At 36.4% G+C, this 19131-nt stretch overlaps 2 protein-coding genes across 3 annotated transcripts in view; both read left to right on the top strand.

The window, feature by feature from the left end:
- LOC110096611 (transcription factor VIP1) overlaps nt 1–3679 on the top strand; it is a 14802-nt gene extending 11123 nt beyond the window's left edge. The window contains exons 3-4 of the mRNA XM_020822649.2: nt 2362–2446; nt 3267–3679. Of these exons, the coding sequence (XP_020678308.1) occupies nt 2362–2446; nt 3267–3529 (348 nt within the window). The 3' untranslated portion in view covers nt 3530–3679. The remainder of the gene's footprint in view (nt 1–2361; nt 2447–3266) is intronic.
- A 2378-nt stretch (nt 3680–6057) lies between these two features.
- The window catches only part of LOC110096591, an 18863-nt gene continuing 5789 nt past the window's right edge, over nt 6058–19131 (top strand). The window contains exons 1-4 of one of the 2 annotated variants that reach the window (XM_020822622.2): nt 6058–7599; nt 13426–13514; nt 14393–14444; nt 14538–14653. In XM_020822622.2, the coding sequence (XP_020678281.1) occupies nt 6237–7475 (1239 nt within the window). In that variant the 5' untranslated portion in view covers nt 6058–6236 and the 3' untranslated portion in view covers nt 7476–7599; nt 13426–13514; nt 14393–14444; nt 14538–14653. Of the gene's footprint in view, nt 7600–13425; nt 13515–14392; nt 14445–14537; nt 15704–19131 lie in introns of those variants that run through there. The other variant, XM_020822621.2, reaches the window with a different exon arrangement.

Raw genomic sequence — 19131 nt, 5'->3', positions numbered from 1 at the left:
AGTACTTTTGTCTTTTATGACATTTAGTTTCCATTTTCCGAGTAGTGTATTACTTTGATACAATTTGTAATAATGGTTTAAAATTGCGCAATATGAGGCTCGCCTTGAGGCCCTCCTTTGCGCAATTCCAGTAAAAAACACCTCAATGCTTACGCCTCGAGTTTTTTTTATGAGGCGCGCCTCGCCTCACTGGCATGATGCTTACGCCTCACGCTATATATATTAAAACTTACATAAATCTTGAAGTAAATGCCCGACATTGGACTCTATAGGAGAGGAGGAAGAGGAGAGAGCAGTTCATCATAATGATGATTCAAATGAAGACAGTGTTGATAACTTATGAGTTCTTATGTGATATGCCATTGCTATTTGTTTTTGGAAATTAGAATTATATGTTAATGCAAAGAAAATACTGAGATTTGGGAAAGATAGAATTTTGAGTTGAACTATATTTCATGTTGTCTTATTATTGAGATATTTTGATTTCAGTTCATATCTTATGCTTTTTTATGTTTTATATTATTCACTCATTCGTATATAAAAAATTTATCATTTTATATTTACGCAATCTTTTGATTTTGAGGCTTACGCCTCAAAACGCCTTGAGGCTTACGCCTTGCCTCACGAATGAAAAACGCCTCAATACACGAATACGCAATTTTAAACATTGATTCAAACTCTTAACTGTCGAGATATTATCTGCTTTGGCCTAAGGGCCTCACAGTTGTCTTGTTAGTGTAACTTCCTAGGAGGTCACTCATCCCAAGATTTCTCCGGGATGAACACGCTTAACTGCGGTGTTTCTTAATGAAATTCCAACTATTACACCAAAAAACTCATTGATGTTTAAGAGTTTAATTTCTTATTACTTAAGGGGTTTCATGATCCTACTTTGATTTATGTAGATATTTTTATTTCAGGTTCTTGAAATACCTTGATATGTGATATATTAAGAATAAATTTTCTTTCAAAATTAGATCTTTCCAAATATGTCATATAATTTTTCAACTCCGTGATTGAGGTATGATTTGGGTTTTTTGGAGGGGAGAAATTTGAGAGATTTTTGTATTTATGTTTTGAGATATTTGGCATCTTCTTATTTCGTGCTTGCAGGATATGAAAGTTTTCATATTTATATATTCTCTCATTCATAAGTACTACTATTGGTGATCTCCAATTAATGTACACCATCTATGACAAACAGGTAGAAGAATAAATATTCAAAGGAGAGAGTAGTTTAGGTGAAACAAAAGAAAGGACAAAGAGGCTCAGATAAGTATTGTTATAGGAAAAAAATATCATGGCTTACCTCTAAATAGAAGCTTGAGCTAATACTAGGAAAGAAGAGACAAAAAAGTTCTTGAGCATATCTTAGATACCCTATGGTGGAAAGACCAAAGGGAAGCTTATTTCCCCACTAATGGTAGCAAGTTGTTGCATGTTTTCTTCTTAAGTAAGGAGATTTATCTTTCTTCCTTTATTATTTTTATTACTTTATTTTTTTTTTAATCTTTCTTCCTTTATGTTTATTAAAGTGGTAACATTTACTCATTCTTCATGATAAGAAGATATCTTTCATACATATATTTTTTAAGACTTCATAGAATATTTTAATATCTACATGAATTAGAATGTAGATAATTCTCATCGAGCAACATAAATATTTGTGCCCTCTATTATGTGCTTCATCCATTTTTTATAATTACTTAAAATTATGTTCACTCTTAAAGCTGTCATTTCCATAATTAAAGTCAAGTAGACGCTCGCTCTCTAATGTATTCCATTTTAAATCCATTGCTTATGTTCCCAATTCAAAAGAAATTATTAGGGTTGTTATGGTAAACCTTCATTTAGAATGATGTGGTACAAATGTGCAACTTGAAGGAGAAGATAATTTTCTCGTGTCCTTTATTTGAGTACAACTAATAATGACAAATATAATTATTAATATGTTTAGTTGTAGTGGTTGTCTTTATGAAGTAGTTTTATGCGAAATCTCAAGAGATAGGCATTTGCATATTGTATGCTCTATCTGCTTCTTTTCATATTAAGTGCCAGTCTTAATGGTGAAGCAGAAACATAATTTGCAGTAAATTTCTCAACTATATCTATATCATAGCGGTTAAGTTTACCTTCAAATGTTTTTTTTTTTTTTGCTTCCGTTTTGCTTTACCTTAAACTTGCAAGAGCTCTCTCTTTCTGATCGCTGAATTCAATTTTTTTTTTTTGTTCTTACAATTACTGATTGATCATAACAAGTTTCTTATACTATTACAAGAACTTTATTGTTTCTCAACCCAAATGCCTATAAACTTCATATTGATCAAAAGCTTCAAATTTTCCTTGTTTCTTACAATGCAGAGGGATTCTACTGGCTTAACTTCTGAGAATACAGAACTCAAGCTGCGGTTGCAGTCTATGGAACAAGAGGCTCATCTCAGCGATGGTAAGTCAACTTTGATTGTCTTGATATCATCAAAAGAGAATGCTTGAGTTCCATTTTTTCTTTCTATTGCAGCAAAAACCGATAAATATTGATACATGGATTCATTAACAAATAGTACTCTCCTCTTCTTATTGTAGTCTGAGAAACAGTTTGGAGAGCCCATATTTCTGCTTCTTAATAGTGGCTGTTGTGATCTAATTAAGGTTTCGTTTGAGACGGTTTTTTTGCTGTTTATTAAAGCATCTTCCTAGTACAAAAGTTTTAATTTTTATACTAAAAAGTTGTTTTAAGAAGCAATAAGAAAGTCGTCTCAAACGAAGCCTAAGAAAGCACTAACCTCCCATGAAATTTGAGCCATGTCTCCTGCATCAGCCACCCCTTCACCTAGTTGCTTGGGGAGGCTATGCACTTAGAGTATCTCCAACCGAACATCAAATATGCATATGAAGTCATTCGGTCGCTCCAGACGAACGTCAAATCTTCCGCTATTGCTTGCAGGTGAACAGTGCGGCGCTAATATTGGCTTTGCACTGTTCACCTACGCGATTTTTCTGTCTCAACCGGATTTGTCGAAGAAACGCGCGAAAGAGGAGAAAGACGGTTACCTTCGCAGAAACGTACAAAATGGAGTTCGATTGAAGATGAATCATTGCATTTTTTAGCTTTACTGCATTTTGGAGTGAAAATTGGAATTTTCACTGTTTGATTAGTCTGAAGGACTCATATCAAACAGTCCTTCAGACTAATACTGCGAATTCTTGTTGCTTTTGTGATTTGTCAATGGTTTAATCAGGACTCACTCATATCTGAATCTGCACAGCTTTGAACGAAGCATTGAGAGAAGAAGTTCAACGACTCAAGTCACAGGCTCCAAACAGTAGTGGAAACACCTTCAGCCTAGGATTTCAGCAGTCTTCCTCCCCTTACTTCCCTCATTTTCCTAACCAACAGACTCAGCAGATTCATTCAGGTATACTTAACAGCCATCTGAATCAGCTTCTCAACTCAGCTTCTTCTCCTGCTTTCCCAAACGGCCAAGCTTTCAATGATCAGAATGTTCATGATTCTATGGACCTGATGTAATGATCTATCAAGTGCTGAAGAATACCTCTAATGAGGAACAAGCTAAGTTGATATTTTACTTATTTAATGTAAGGGGGATTTGGATGTATATTATTAAATTATTATATTTTTACCTCTATAATATATAAATTCTTATATTTATTTATAAAATATTCCAGTGTTTAAATGATATTAAATTAAGATAATATAAAATTTTAAATATTAGAGAAAATAAATGCTTTTATGATGATTTGCAGTTCAATGATTGTACTAAAATGACTTCATGTAGATGTTTCTAATAATCATCATTCAGCTCATCTGACTCTTCTCTTTCCTATTAACTCTATTACAGATAGTCAAAATATACAATTCATTTTTATCCGTTAGTTGGTTATTACTATTTTTTGTTAAATATTTTAATATAATTTATACATATAAATTATATTTCTAATTTATACTTATAATTTTAAATTTAAACCATTTTTTAAATTTTATTCACATATAAATTTATAAATTTAATATAATTTATTATTAATTTTTGTTATATACATTTATTGGAGTAGTGAATTCTTTAACTCATGATCTAGTGTTAAAATCATATATTTAATAATGCATTAAAACAAAGTATATTAATTTATATGTAAAATATTGCTGCCTTTAAAGGTTATTGATCCATCATCAAAAATAGTCTTGATTGAGCACGAATCTATAGACATGTTCAAATTAGAAACTTTTAAAATTAAATGTTGGACCATACAAACTCCAATTTCAGCAAACTTATAATCAAATTGAACGTCTCAATGAGACAAACCCAACAAAACCAATATCAATCCAATCGAATCTCAAATGGGTACAAAGCAAAGGATCGAAGCACATTTAAAAGATTAAAAGAATTAATTGGATGACAAAATGATATCCAAATATAGCATGCTTATAGTCAAATCAACCAACTCGAAGAGATGTATCCAACGAACCCAAGATCGCTTATATCCGATATCATTATGGCACATAAGTGCTTGATGAATATTTTATGATCAAGTGAATCGATATGAGTCTTTTGACTGACCACTCCGATTTTGCCCTGGATCTTCTCCATAGTTACGAAGCTTGCCACTCAAAAAAAATTATAAATAGGATCATGCCCTCTTCATGAAAGGGACCTTTGGCTGGGGTGGTATATTGGAGATTGTTTTGAGGCTTTAAGGATCTTGAAGTTCTACCTAAGCACCATCGCCAACGAACTTCTGCTGACAATCGTCAGACCTTCGCCTATATATCAATCATTGTTGAACCTCTGCTCGGCTATAAATCATTGACAAACCTTCTTTCGGCCACCGACCACCATTAGACCTCTTCTTGTCCACTAACCATTGTCAAACCATTGCCCGTATGGCGACCAACCTCAACCAGACCGACCACCATTGGAACTCTTCTTGTCCGCTAACCATTGTCAAACCATTGCCGTATGGCGACCAACCTCAACCAGACATATCTATGGCTGCCGACCATCACCAGGACACTGCTCGTCTGAATATCACCGTCGGACCTCCACCTAGTCGTCGACTGGCGACCGCCGCAAGACCTCCCCCCGACAACCCTCGACACACCATTTTGACCATCGTCATGTGTTGACTATAGTCCCTCCGATCACAGTCATGTGCTGACTACGATCCCTCCTACCACGGTCGCCTGCTGACTACGATCCCTCCGACCATGATCACTCGCCGACTATGCCCCTTCGACCTTCAACGCCCCACTACGGTCCTACCAACCAAAAGAATATGTAAACATTCTCTTTAGAACAACTCTCATGTCATTTATTATGATGTATATTTGCTACATTGAGCTATGACCTTCCCTCGAGTAAGAGCCTCATTTGTAATCAACTATGAATACAGTGGAATTATTTTAATTGGACAAAATCCCGTAGTTTTTTTTTCCCTTATAAGAGTTTTCCACGTAAAACTTTTTTGGCGTCTCTTATGATTCTTGCACCTCTCTCGTATCTGCATATGTACTAGATCTTCATACAAATTTTGAACGCTAAACTCTATATCTCTCTACTACCGTGAATGTTTAAATATGCATTATATATATATATAGAAGTATTCATAATTCTTTGAATATTAAAATTTAGTCTATAAAGTTCATTAACAAATCATAAAATAAGAGCAACTCGCAATAAAAAAAAATTGACATAATTGACAAGGCTCCAATGTTTTGTAAAACTGTTCCAAACAGTTACTCATTCACCGCCCTCCATCAGAAAACGTATAAATCTTAATTATTCATAGCCCGAATCGGGCCCGATGGACAGTTAGCTAATGAATTCAGAGTAGAAAAGGGCCGATAAATTTGAAATCACAAACCGTATTAATTTAAACTGACCCATTCATATTTTTTTATAATAAGTAATAATAAAGATTAATAATTAATATTTATTTAATAATTAAAATTTTAAAATTTTAATAATTAAAATAAACGATTAAAATTTTATTTGAATAATTAAAATGAAATATTAAGATTTATATTTGATATGATCTGCCGTTCAACGCTTCGACTTGTAGAGAAAGCTCTTTCACTCGACACATGAAGACGACAAGAGAGGGTCAAAAGGCCTCTGTAACCTGCTCACGCTTCCCGCAGTCCTCCCTCATGGCGAAGAGATGAGCAGTGATTTAGGTCTCCACTAACCCTAACCCAGATTCCGTCCTTTTGATCGTTTTTCATGGGAGATACGGTCGAGATGGAGGGAGGTTGCTTGAGAAGCGAAGACACTCTTTCCTGCATTTCATCTCACTCATCCATTCCATCACTCGATCTGTCTAGCTGCCACCGATGCGGTCTCCGTTTCCCGATCAGTGACAGCATAGACCAGTTCCGAACCCTCGAGAGCCAGTGGCGCATCGTCCTCCTCTGTTATGACTGCCTTGATGGCGTCAGATCTGCCAAGGTATGCTCCTACTGCTTCTCAGCTATTCCAGAGTTGGAAAAGGGGATTCTTGTCTGTATTGAATGCTGTTGCCGAGTTCACTGCACATGCGTGCCACTGCATCACCGTAATCTGTCGCCTTCGCAGCTAGACACGGAAAAGTTTATCTGCGTTGACTGCTGCCCTGTCTACAGATTTCGCGGTGAAGGTGTTGCTAAATCTGGATCCAGAACTGGATTTAGTATTTTGTTAGAGGATTTGGTAAGGGAGGCAAATTCAATCTCGGAGAAGGAGATGGCCTCCGAAGTTGAGGCGAAAAATAATATGGTGAGTAGATCAATGGCGGTGAGGAGTTCTACAGAGGTTACGAAAGATGCACTAGCTTCTGTTCATTTAGTGAAGGACTCCAGTAACGCCATTACTCTAGCTGATGAGGAATTGGCTCTTCGATTGCATCGATCGATAAATGGATCACAGAGGATTTCCAGGACTTTTTGGCCTAAAGACAAAACTCGCTTGAGAGTCTTAGGGAAAGTTCGAGAGAGTAATTGTTCTGTTGTTAGGGTTGTTGACTCAAATTCTTGTGTCCATCATGTAAAGATTGAAGCCTGCTCTGAGAACAAATTCTTTGTTGATGGCAAGATTGAAGTCTGTTCTGATAATAAATCCCATCTTGAAGGCATGGAGACATCTCAATCAATTATGACTAGCAGTCTTTTGGAGCCGGAGAATGGGGATCTGTTGAAGCAAGTTAGGGGATATGAAACAGAAGGTCTTGAAAACTTTTTCTTGAAGGACAAGGATATCATATATATGTCTCCAGATTCCACTAGTGATTGCAGTAATGTTGGCCCAGCATTGTTTCCAATGAATAGTTTGTTAAATAACACCATGCCTTTAACAAAGTTTAGATTTGATGTTGGAGAGGGTTCCTCACTGCAGCGGAAGGCCATTGATGAACCTGGTTCAGATATGTGTACAAAGAAATATTTTAGGAGACAGTGGGGATCTAGAAGATTTGTCGTTGGTGGCTGAGTTGTTTTGGGGTACCTTACAGGCCTACGAAATCTCGATGGCCACTGATTTCCTGAATGCATTCTTTCCCGGTATTTTATGAAAATGCCATTTTGAAGGCACATATGCCACTTCAAGGACAGAGGTAACTACGATGACAAATTGAAATACTTGTTTTCCTGAAATATATATATGCGCGCGCGCATAATTTCATGAATTCTGAATATACAATATTGATCCTTTTATTGTTGCCGTGTGGTTTAGGCTTTTTCTGTGTAATGGCATGTATAGGAGTCTTCTAAGTAGTGCCTTGTGAGTTGTGATATGGCTTCAGCAAATGCATTCAGTTCATGCACAAGTGTCCATTTGTAGTAATTACTTATAGGGATGGTTTTCTTTTCTTTTTTTGTCTATGACTTCTTTTCTATCATCTTCTCACAATCTTTTTATTTTTTTTTTGGGAAAAGATAAAACCTTCTATTGCTATGAGTAGAAGGTTGCATGATCATAATATAGGAAAAATCACAAGAAAAAGTTACAGGTATGGGAAGACAAAAGAAAACTCCAAAATCTATAGAAACAGATAATAGACCCAAAATTAAAGGTGATAACACCCCAAAAATGGGCTCAGACAGCAACATAAAGATCTCTCAAAGAAATAAAAGAGAGCTAAACGGTCTCCGATTGCTCGGCAGAAAGGCCATCCAGAAGGGTCTAGACAATAACAGATTGAAAAGCTGCAGTAAATAAGTCGACAGTGGAATGAATGGGCACCATGGTTGCCAAAAAGAGCTGTCATGACCTTCCAGGAAACCTGGAGTGATCTTTCTCACAATCTCTTTTTATAGTTGCAGTTGAAGACTGTAAGAGAGTTTGATTTGGAATGTAAATTGATTATATTCAATAGAAGACTTGTTAAATTTTTTTGTTAGAGTGGACTTTATAATCTAAAGCAGCTCTAGAGCAATAAGGATGTACGAGTGGTCTAAACTTAGGCTTAACCTTAAGTGCAACAATAATTAGTGTAGAAGATTCTTACTCAGTGATAAGGCTGAAGTAGACCCTCGGTGGTGACATGTGGAGATAAGAAATGTGTTGGTAGGGTCAACTAAAGGTAGAGGGATCTTATAAGTGGAGGTGGAGTAAGGGTTGAAGGTGCATGAGTGGTTTTTTTTTTTAAAGGTGGAGTGGGGGGGGGGGTGGTGGGGGTTGGGGGGTGAAGAGAGCTTCCTTAGGCTTAGCTTTTAATTATGCTACGTGAGTGGAGGTTTGCATATTTATTTTGTTTAGTTTGAAAGTTGGTGGAGTCATGGTGAGGGGTTGGGCGAGGTTGGTGGAGGAAGGGGGATCCATTTTGTTAATGTAGTGGACGACTAGCCTTGAATAGGTTTTGGATTGGAGGGATATGGCTATGGATTTGTTTTTGGTGGGAGATCTCTTTCATGTAGCTGTGGAACTTGAGAGAATGTTGTATGAGAGGAGATGAATTGAAGAAAAAGAAGAATACCATAGCTTATGTATACATATTAAGAGAAATAAAAAGCACAAAACTCCTACTCTCACCAAAGTGATAGAGGGGCCAACTACAAAGCCTAATAAGACGGAATTTCTATTTCTTGCAATTTGATTAACTCCAAAATAGTTTTTAATACATCCTTGCACATTTTTTTTATCTCTCCTCTCAAGTACAATGGAAGTGCAATGGATGTCTGATGGTTCTAATGATTGGAGGTGATTTTTTGGAGGTTGGAGAAGGTAGGGCCAATCACTTCCTTCATGGCTTGGCTTAAATCTTAACTTTCTTGATGAGTGGAGATGTCTTTGAACCTTTTGGGAATGTCATTTGTCCACTTGGTCGGTCTTCCTTGGATTGTGAACTAAAATACTTCGAGGGGAGGCGATTTTTCAAAATTTGGCAGGTGGTAACCAAATCTTCAAATTGATTTGGCCAAGGTGTTGATGTGGCACTTGGTGTTATTTTTTTTCCTAAATTAACCAAGTTAAATTTTGATGTGGCACTTGGTGTTGATGCACATGTCCAAAGCTAGGGCTTCGATTTTGGAAGGTTTTTGCAAGTAAAGCAAGAAAAGATTGTTCAGGTGATTTTGTTCCTTTTAATTCCTTAAGAATAATAGTCTTTCTTGTATGGAAAAGATAAACCTAGATCTAAGATTGTTCATGCTATTGTACATTTCTTGTGCAAGTTAATAAAAGAACTAGCCCCTCTTTCTCCCCGTGGACATAGGCACCTCGTGACGAACCATGTGACCCCTTGTATTCTTGTTTCCTTTTCTTTGATGGTTGTTTTTGGTTATATGAGCTTCTTGCATTAGATATTGTTATAGCTTGTTTGTAAGTTGATATAGAATCTTGTTTAGGGATTTTATTTAAATCTTGCTTATTGTTTTGTTCAACACTTTCGTTGCCACATCACAAGTCCTGGATGAGAAAAATGGAGGCTTGCATTAGGTAGTCGACAACCAGCATAAAACTTGTCGAATAATCATGACATCAATCCTTTAATGCTTTGTGTTAATGTTAGGGCTTTCCCTGGAAGCGACACATTGTATGGCCTGAATACAGTGACAAGTGAGCAAGGGCCGCTGCACCAACGCTTAGTGTTAAATAGGCAAGGGTTCTCGCATCATGGACGGATGTGGGCAAATAAGCTAGTCCATAAAACTATAATTAGGATAGGAACTTGAAATATAGGTTCCCTTACAAACAAATTAATGAAATTAATAGATTATTATTCATAGGAAGATAAATATTTTTTGCATTAAAAAAATAAAATGAGTTGGTGAGAAGACTAAGGAGATTGGTAATTTAGAATTTAAACTATGATATTTTGGTAGGAATCATATTAGAAATGGTGTAGGTGTTATTATAAATAAGAGTTTGAAATATAATGTTGTAAAAATTAATAGAATTGTAGATATAATTATAGCTTTAAAGATTCTTGTTGATTCTAAGATTATTAATATAATAAGCATTATGCTCCTCAAGTAGGTTTGGATATATGCTCAAAATTAAAATTTTGGAATGACTTAGAATAATCAATACAAATGTTACCTCTCAAAGAAAGAGTTTTTATTGGAGGAGATTTAAATGGACATGTTGGTAGAGAATTAGATGATTTTAAAAGTATTCGTGGTGGTTATGACTTTAGAGCAACTAATGAAGATGGTAAAATCATATTAGATTTTTCTTTAGCTTATGAGTTTATAATTGCTACTACCTTATTTAAGAAAAGAGATGAGCATCTCATCACTTATAAGAATAAATATAGTGAAAGTCAAATTAATTATATATTAATTATTTTCTTTTAAGAATTACATATTTTTAATATTTTAAAGATTGTAAAGTTATTTTCGAGTGGAAGTTTATGTACCCCATCATTTATTGGTTTTGTACTTTAAGATGAAGGGACAAAATATCAAAAATAAAGTAAATCGTTATTCTAAGATTAGATGGGGGCATTTAAAGAATATTAATACAAATATTTTTAAGAGTAAGATTGTAGATTTTAAGATTTTATCTGTGCATGAGGAAGCTAATGTTATGAGGAATCTTTGTTTAGCTTTTAATGATTTATATTATAGATTAGAGATTAAGTTAGCTAAACAAAGAGATGGGTGTAGTAAGGATTTAGTTCAAGTGAAGTGTATTAAGGATGAAGATAAAAAATATTTTATTATAAAAGGATATTCAACAAAGATGAATGAGATATTTTGCTAAACTTTTTAATTAAGATTATGAGAATGTAATTGACTTTAGTGATTTAAGCACCCTAAATAAAAATAATTTTTTTTTTTGTTTTTCTCAGGGTATTAGTAAAACGTGAAAGAGGCTTTAAAGAAAATGATGCGTGGAAAAGCTATTGGACATGATGATATTCCAATAGAGGTGTATAAATTCTTAGGAGATGAAGGAATTTCTTGGCTCACAAAACTTTTAATGTTATTTTGAAGACTAAAAAGATGTTAGTTGAGTGGAGAATGAGTGTGTTGATTCATATTTTTAAGAATAAAGGTGAGGCACAAGATTGTGCAAATTATAGAGGAATCAAGTTAATGTGTGATACTTTAAAACTATGGGAGAGTGTTATGGAGCATAGGTTGCGGCATGACACTAATGTTTCTCAAAATCAAATTGGATTCATGCCAGGTAGGTCTACTATGGAAGCTATACATTTATTGAGAGGTTTGTTGGAGAAGTATAGAGAGAATAAGGAGGATCTATTTATAATTTTTATTGATTTAGAGAAAACATATGATAAAGTTCCAATTGAAGTGCTATGGAGAGTTCTACATAAGAAACATGTTAATAATGCTTATATTCATGTCATTAAGGATATGCGTGCATGAGCTGTTACTTGTGTTCAAACACAAGGTGGTTTGACACTTTGACCAAGTATTTTCCTATTTCAATTAGATTACATCAAGGATCAACCTTAAGCCCATATCTTTTTGCTTTAGTCATTGATGTTCTCACTAGACATTTGCAAGAGATTGTATCCTAGTGTATGCTTTTTGCTGGTGATATTCTTCTTGTTGACTAGAGAGGGAGTTGAAGGTAAACTTGAATTATGGATGTCAACCTTAGAGTCTAAAGGCTTTCATTTGAGTAGATCTAAAACTAAATATATGGAGTATAATTTTAGTATTAATAGATCTAGTGGAGAGATTGTGATTTTAGGAGATCAAGTCATTAAGAAAAACACACATTTTAAATATATTGGGTCAATTGTTCAGAGTGATTGTGAAATAGATGGAGATATTATTATTAGAGTTCAAGTTGGATGGTTGAAGTGGAGGAATGCATCGGGCTTGCTATGTGATAGAAAAGTCTCTCTCAAACTTAAGGGAAAATTCTATAAGATAGTAGTGAGACCTGCAATGTTTTATGGTGTAGAATGTTGGCTATTAAAAGAGAAGCATAATATTAAGTGAAGTGCTGCAGAGATGAGGATGCTCAGGCGGATGAGTGGCTTTACTCTTAAAGACAGGATATGAAATGAGCATATACATGAAAAGGTTGGAGTAGCTTCAGTGGAAGATAAGATTAGAGAGAGTCGCCTTAGATGGTTTGGCCACATAAAATGACGGCCTTCCGATGACCCAGTTAAGAAAGTAGATGTATTAGATTTGGTTTATATTAAGAAAGGTAGAGGTAGACCTAAAAAGACTTTGTTAGAAAGTATTAGAAATGACATTTCTTTATTAGATTTAGATGAGAATTTGACCCTTAACATGACACAATGGAGAAATATGATTCATTTAGCCGACCCCACATAGTGGGATAAAGGATTGTTGTTGTTGTTGTTGTTACTGTTTTGTTTAAAGAAGTTTGATCCATTGTTATTAGATTGAATAGCTTTGGTTTATCTTGCCTTGGTTTGCAAGTTTGAGACATAAGGAAGGCTATTTGTTTGGCATGCAACTCTTGGTCATATTGTGCAAGCTTAGTGGAAACAAGATTACTAATTAATTGTAGATTAATTAGTTTTGTTCGCTGTTTTTATAATTATTTTTTGTAATTAATATAATACATTAATTACCTAACTTTGATTTCACTAGCTTGGGTTTTTTGTTCCAATTATAAAGCATATTTGTTCAAATGGTTTAGTAACTCAATTTGGAAAAGATTCTTAATCAGTTGCACACTTTAAAAGTAATTAAATATTTTTCAACATTTGTCGGCTAGGATGAGTTCCTGGATTATGGTTTCTTGTTTGAAATGAGTTCTTTGATAAGCCAACGAGTATGAAATTGGGTAGATTGAGTTATTTGGATTTTGGCGGGCCTGATTAATCTTGAATCGGATTGTCTTAATTTGAACTGATTTTTCTGGATATTTGGGTGGATAGTTGTTAACTGTAGCAAATGCCTATTTTTGTTAAGTTTTTGTTGCTTATTTGTTTCATTGCGTTTTCTCTGAAAAGTTTTTTCCTTTCCTTTTGTTTCATTAGGTATTGAAGCAACAATGCAGGAGTTAGTTTCTCCGATGACCGGGAGGACTATGTCCTCGATCTTTGAAAACTGACAAACAAAGGCTACGGTGAGTATTCTCTTTTGTGAATATCATTTTGTTTTTGGATCCAGTGTATATATGAAGCAGGGCTAGATCATATGTATATAGAAGAATGCTTTGAATTTGATGATAACAACGATCATTCTGTTGTTAAGCAGTTTCTCCTATAAAATCTTCACAAGCCATCACCTAAAATAAACTACCTACAATAAAGTTGTTTCAATACCCAATTGAATCCCGTCACCATCTCCTTCTCCTCGGCCTATCCCTCTCAGCCCGTGTCCTGAATCATCAAGTGTAGCATGGGGGTTTACCCAAAAAAAAAAGTGTAGCATGGGGAAGAGTGGTATTTTTATTTATTAGTAAGTTTTAAGTGGCATGAGTATAACTAGTTTGTTTTAGTTGTTAGTTAAAAACAATGAAAACAATAGTTGGTTTTTTTTAGCCCTTCAGTATTTTAAAATTTTTTTAGAAAGAAATTTTGATCGGTGGTGCTTGTTTCAGGCTCTTGTAATCCAAAAATATATCTATCAATTAGATCTTTTTTTTTTTGGCTTTTAAGTCTAACTTGAATGTCAAAATTTTCTGATCCTATCTAAATTAGCATGAATTAGATTATCTCCTAGATTAGCCTCTTTTATTAGGGTTGTAAACGAATCGAGCATGTGCTTGTTCATATTTGAGTTTATTTATTATCAGCTTGGTTTGAATTTGATTCGAATTTTTTTTTTTTTGTGTTTAAGCTTGGTTCATTTAAAATGATAGATGTTCATATTTATTTTACATTCGGCTCATATTTGATTTATTTTGTTCTTATCGAGTTTAAAACAAATGAATCTTGTCACATATTCCAACTTTTCTTGATCTGTAAGCAAATGAATTGGCTATTTACACAATTAATGCAGATGGAAGCAGAAGTCATGATAAAATCTGCGCCTACTATATAACCAATGACAGGTAAAAGTCAGTAATGGTAAATGTGTGCTTCCACTTTGGTTTTTGAGATAATGGTTTCGATTTGCTAATATGTGCTTTTTTTTTTCTTTTAAGCTGATATTGGAGGGAAAGAGAAAAGTTCTTTGTGTCAAGCGAAAGCTAAATAGGATGTAGAGAAGGACATTTATGATTTCCTTGGAGTTGGTGCAAACAACAACATGCATAACAATGTAAGTTTAATCCTTGCAAACAATTCTTCTCCACCTGCAGCTGAACTCATGTATGAGGTGTTTACCGAGCAAATTTGTTAGTACATGTTTTGCTTGTATTCTATTTAAGCCACATTAAAATAAATTTTTTTAATATAAATGGGTCAACAGGTGGGGTTTTGTCAAATGGGTTTCTGATGGGTTAGGTCTGGATCTAGCGTTTTGTCTTGTTTATTTAACGATTCAAGTTTGGGTCGGATGGGTTCAAAGCAGATTAATTTTAGATCAAATCCGAATTAGACCCATTAACTTTTTTGTCACCTATAGAATTAATGCGTTATGGCTGTTGATATGAAAATTGAATTTCTTCTGATTTTGATTGAAATCAACTTATCTGGTTATACTGCCATGCACAATTGCAATGAAGTAATGAAAAAATAAAAAAGGATCCGAATTGCAATAATAGAGACATCGCAACTCAATAAAATAACACTATAAATACCAATAGTCCTCAGGAATCCAGACTCGCTTATTCAAAATTCTACTAGCTTATTCTATTAGGACTGCGACTCTTACATATAAATAAAAAAGCCATTCAAATTAAGGAGAAAACAACCTCCTCCATTATTTCTACTATTACTGCAGTACACAATTTTCCTTATTGATGACTCTTACCAACTTTAACGAACTGAGCCATACAGGACACGAACACTTCATTTATTTTCCTGCATAAAACCAAAATTATATAGTGCCAGAGGGACCATATCTCCGCGGCGGTGGTGTGAATTTGAAATGATGGCTAGATGGAGCGGGGGTAGGCGGCGGTGTGATCGGGTTGTGAGGTGGGATGAGAGGATATGCACGGGGAGTAGGTGGTGGTGAGTTGAAGTAGAAAGGAGGTGATGAGTATGGTGATGGAAGTGGTGCTGATGAGATAGGGGACGGATAATGGTGCTTGTTATGGCCATGGTGGTGGTGATGATAATGGTGATGTTGGTGCGGTTGAGGGTAGTGAGTATTGGGCGAAGGAGATGGGGAAATGATGTATGGATGGTGATGGTGATGGTGATGGTGATGGGGATAGGGTGCTGGGATTAATGGGTGCGAATGATGTGGACTATGGGGCGGTGTTGCTGGGATTAACGGGTGCGAGTGATGTGGACTATGGGCAGGTGTTGCTGGGATTAATGGGTGCGAGTTATGTGGACTATGGGCAGGTATTGCTGGAATTAATGGGTGTGAGTGATGTGGACTATGGGCAGGTGTTGCTGGGATTAACGGGTGTGAGTTATGTGGACTATGGGCAGGTGTTGCTGGGATTAACGGGTGTGAGTGATGCGGACTATGGGGAGGTGTTGCTGGGATTAATGGGTGCGAGTTATGTGGACTATGGGCAGGTGTTGCTGGGATTAACGGGTGCGAGTGATGTGGACTATGGGCAGGTGTTGCTGGGATTAACGGATGCGAGTTGTGTGGACTATGAGGAGGTGTTGCTGGGATTAATGGGTGCGAGTGATGTGGACTATGAGGAGCGGGAGCCGGAGAAAGAGCGGCTTCACTATAAAATGAGAAGAGTAGCAGTGATATCAGAACTCCATGAACAAGGTCGGTAGCCTTGCATTGGCTCACACGCAGAGACATCTTTGGTGCTTCTGATATATCCTGCAATCTACCTTTGCCCACCTTGAACTCTTTATATAGGAAATGGAATAAGGAGATTTAAAATAATAATAATAAAGAAATAAGCTCTTTAGTCAATATTCTAAACTCTTAGAAGTCGTTGGATTAAGGTGAAATTGATTTTGGTTTGATTGTCTTACACGTTTGTTTGATTTTTTCTTTGGAGCAGATGGGTCGGTCATTTAGCACTAATGAGTCAATTAGTCTAACGAGAAAATATTCGATATAATAAATTAGATTTTTCATATTTAATGCTATTGATATTTCATCTTAGATCTAAACTTTTTTTTCTTACTTTATATGGAAATAATATTTTAACTTTCCATGCATGCATGGTTAACTCAATACCAAACTAGACCTTGAAAAGGGATGGCAGATATCAGCTTGTCCTCATTGATCATGACTGATCAATAATTTTATTTTGATTTAGTTATCCAAGTCAAAGTTAGTTTGGCCTGACCCTATCCTACTCTTTTAATGACCTTGAAGAATTTTACCAAACCAAATCGGATTTACAGGATGATTTTATAAGACATTAGAGTTTTTACATGAAAAATATGAAAGAGAGAAGATCATAGTTAGGTAACTGTGGTCAAATGACTATAGAAGGGTGGCGCTACTCAGAGGACCATAGTTGAGTGACGGTGGCATGAGGACCGTAGTCGGTCAATGATGGTTTGATGACTATAGTCCAGTGATGACGGCCAGAGAAACTTATTTGAATAACGATGGTCTGGAAATCATAATTGAACAATGGTAATAGGGCGATCGTAATCGAGTAAAAATAGTCAGAGGATCATAGTAGGGTAATAATAATCGAAAGATTGTAATCAACAACAATGGTCGGATGAAGTTGGTGTTCGGAAGATCATAGGCAAGTAATTGTGAATTATGATATAAAGTTGTATTTATTCTGCATAAATTTGAAAAATGTTGGCGTTACTTAAGCGGGCATGGTAACTAGTTAATTACTCCGCTAATCACGTCCGTTTGAGATTATCCACATGCTTAAGTTCACGGCCGCATGTGAAGAGGACGGATGGAAAAACTGCGAATAATTATCAAAGTGCCACTTCTGTGGTTGGTGAAGGCCTATCTGTTGCTATCAGCGAACTTTTTCTAACAGAAACTTTTGGTTGTGGGGTCTCTCAGTCCGCCCGTTCTTCACGCAACAACTGAAGTGGCCAATTTGTGATGCTTCTTCGCATTATTTTGCGGGCCTTAGTCAATGCTGGAGGTCTTGTTTTGAATTAATGCGAAGGTAGAAGTTTGGAAATTTGGGGGAGGCTTCTCTCCATGAAGCCATAGATAATTATGTGCGGAGACTGGATACAGAGAAACGTCCAGTTTTGTCTCTATGAACAGTAAAAGCGTACTTACTGTTCATCATTGGGGTTTTACTGTTCACAATTGCGCTCTTATTGCACTTTAATTATTCATGGAGATAAAATCAGACGGTTTTCTGTATTCGGTCTCCGCATGGAATAATCTCTTGGATGAGGTAAGGTGAATGTTCGTATGACAAGGCATCTTTTGGGACAACTTTCTGTTACGTCGGCCCAGGAGGGGCCGGCTGGTCCGGTCAGCCCGGACCGGTCCACTGTTACTCCAGGCGGAGAAACAAGAAGGGGAGCGAGGATTGAGCGGAACCGAGAGGGGCCACGTGGGTTTTTGGGGAGCTTAGGAGGGAAAATTTGAATGTGAAAGGTTGTTTTAGGAAGTTTATTATTGTCCTTTATGATTAATTTTGTATAATTAGGAGATTGGGGGGGATTAGCTCCTCATCTTGAATTTGAATTCTATTTGAGATCTAGGGTTTGCATGCTTGGGCTCTTGGCGTTTCCGGAGATCGTTGGAGAGTTGTTCTTCCTCTCGGATTGAAGAACAAATGGTACCTTTGCTGTTTTCTTTAATTTCTAGTGAAATACAAGCGAAATCTTGTGTTTTTCTCCTCGTTTCCCAATTTCCTGCTGCGTTTTCACTGAATTTCTGCTTTTTTGCTGCTGTGGACAGCAGTTGGCTGCTGTAATTTTACTTGTTTGGGTTAGGAATACTTGAGAACTCAAATGTTTCCTATCAAATTGGTATCAGAGCATCGTTCTGGGACCAGCGGCGGCTGAAATCTTGAAATTTCAGCGGGTTTTTTGGCATTCGGAGGAAGAATTCTTGTGACTCGTAGAAAGAAAAATGGTCGGAAAGAAGATCGAAGTCCTAGAAGGCGAATTTGGCCGATTAAATCAGATTTGGAGGAAAAGTTCATTGAAATCACCGCCAATAATGAAAGGATGGATGTGAAGTTCACGGTCATGGAAGAGATGATGAAGAAATTACTTGAGATGAAGACTAATCCGACGGCGTCAGAAGCAAGAGAGACTATCGGCGACCATGGCGTAGGTGGAAATCCGAACCCGCTTCGGGGGAGGAGGAATCCGGCAGTAGAGATCCTTGAGGGAGAGGACGACATGCTGCCTCTAGAGCCACTTTCTAGAGAGGTCATGAGCATGGGAAATGATCATCGAGGTGTTGATGTTGAAAGGGGAAGAGGGGAATATGACGACGGATTCGGATACCATCATCGGAGGGAGGACCGGGACACTTGGGGAGCACTTCCTCTTCGAGGAATGGGAGGTTATGGAGGATACCGAGGGTACGGAGGAGATCCTAAGGTGAGGAAACTGAAGATGCCCATCTTTGAGGGCGAGGATGGCAATGGCTGGATCTGCAAGGTGGAACGGTATTTTGCAGTCAACGGGTTGACAGAGGAGGAGAAACTGACAGTGGCAGGACTATGTTTGGAAGGGAAGGCACTGGCATGGTAC

The sequence above is a fragment of the Dendrobium catenatum genome, unplaced genomic scaffold (assembly GCF_001605985.2).
Source record: "Dendrobium catenatum unplaced genomic scaffold, ASM160598v2 fragScaff_scaffold_664, whole genome shotgun sequence".
Lineage (NCBI taxonomy): Eukaryota > Viridiplantae > Streptophyta > Magnoliopsida > Asparagales > Orchidaceae > Dendrobium > Dendrobium catenatum.
The sequence above is the reverse complement of the archived record's forward strand: the minus strand, read 5'-3'. Positions and strand labels throughout refer to the sequence as shown.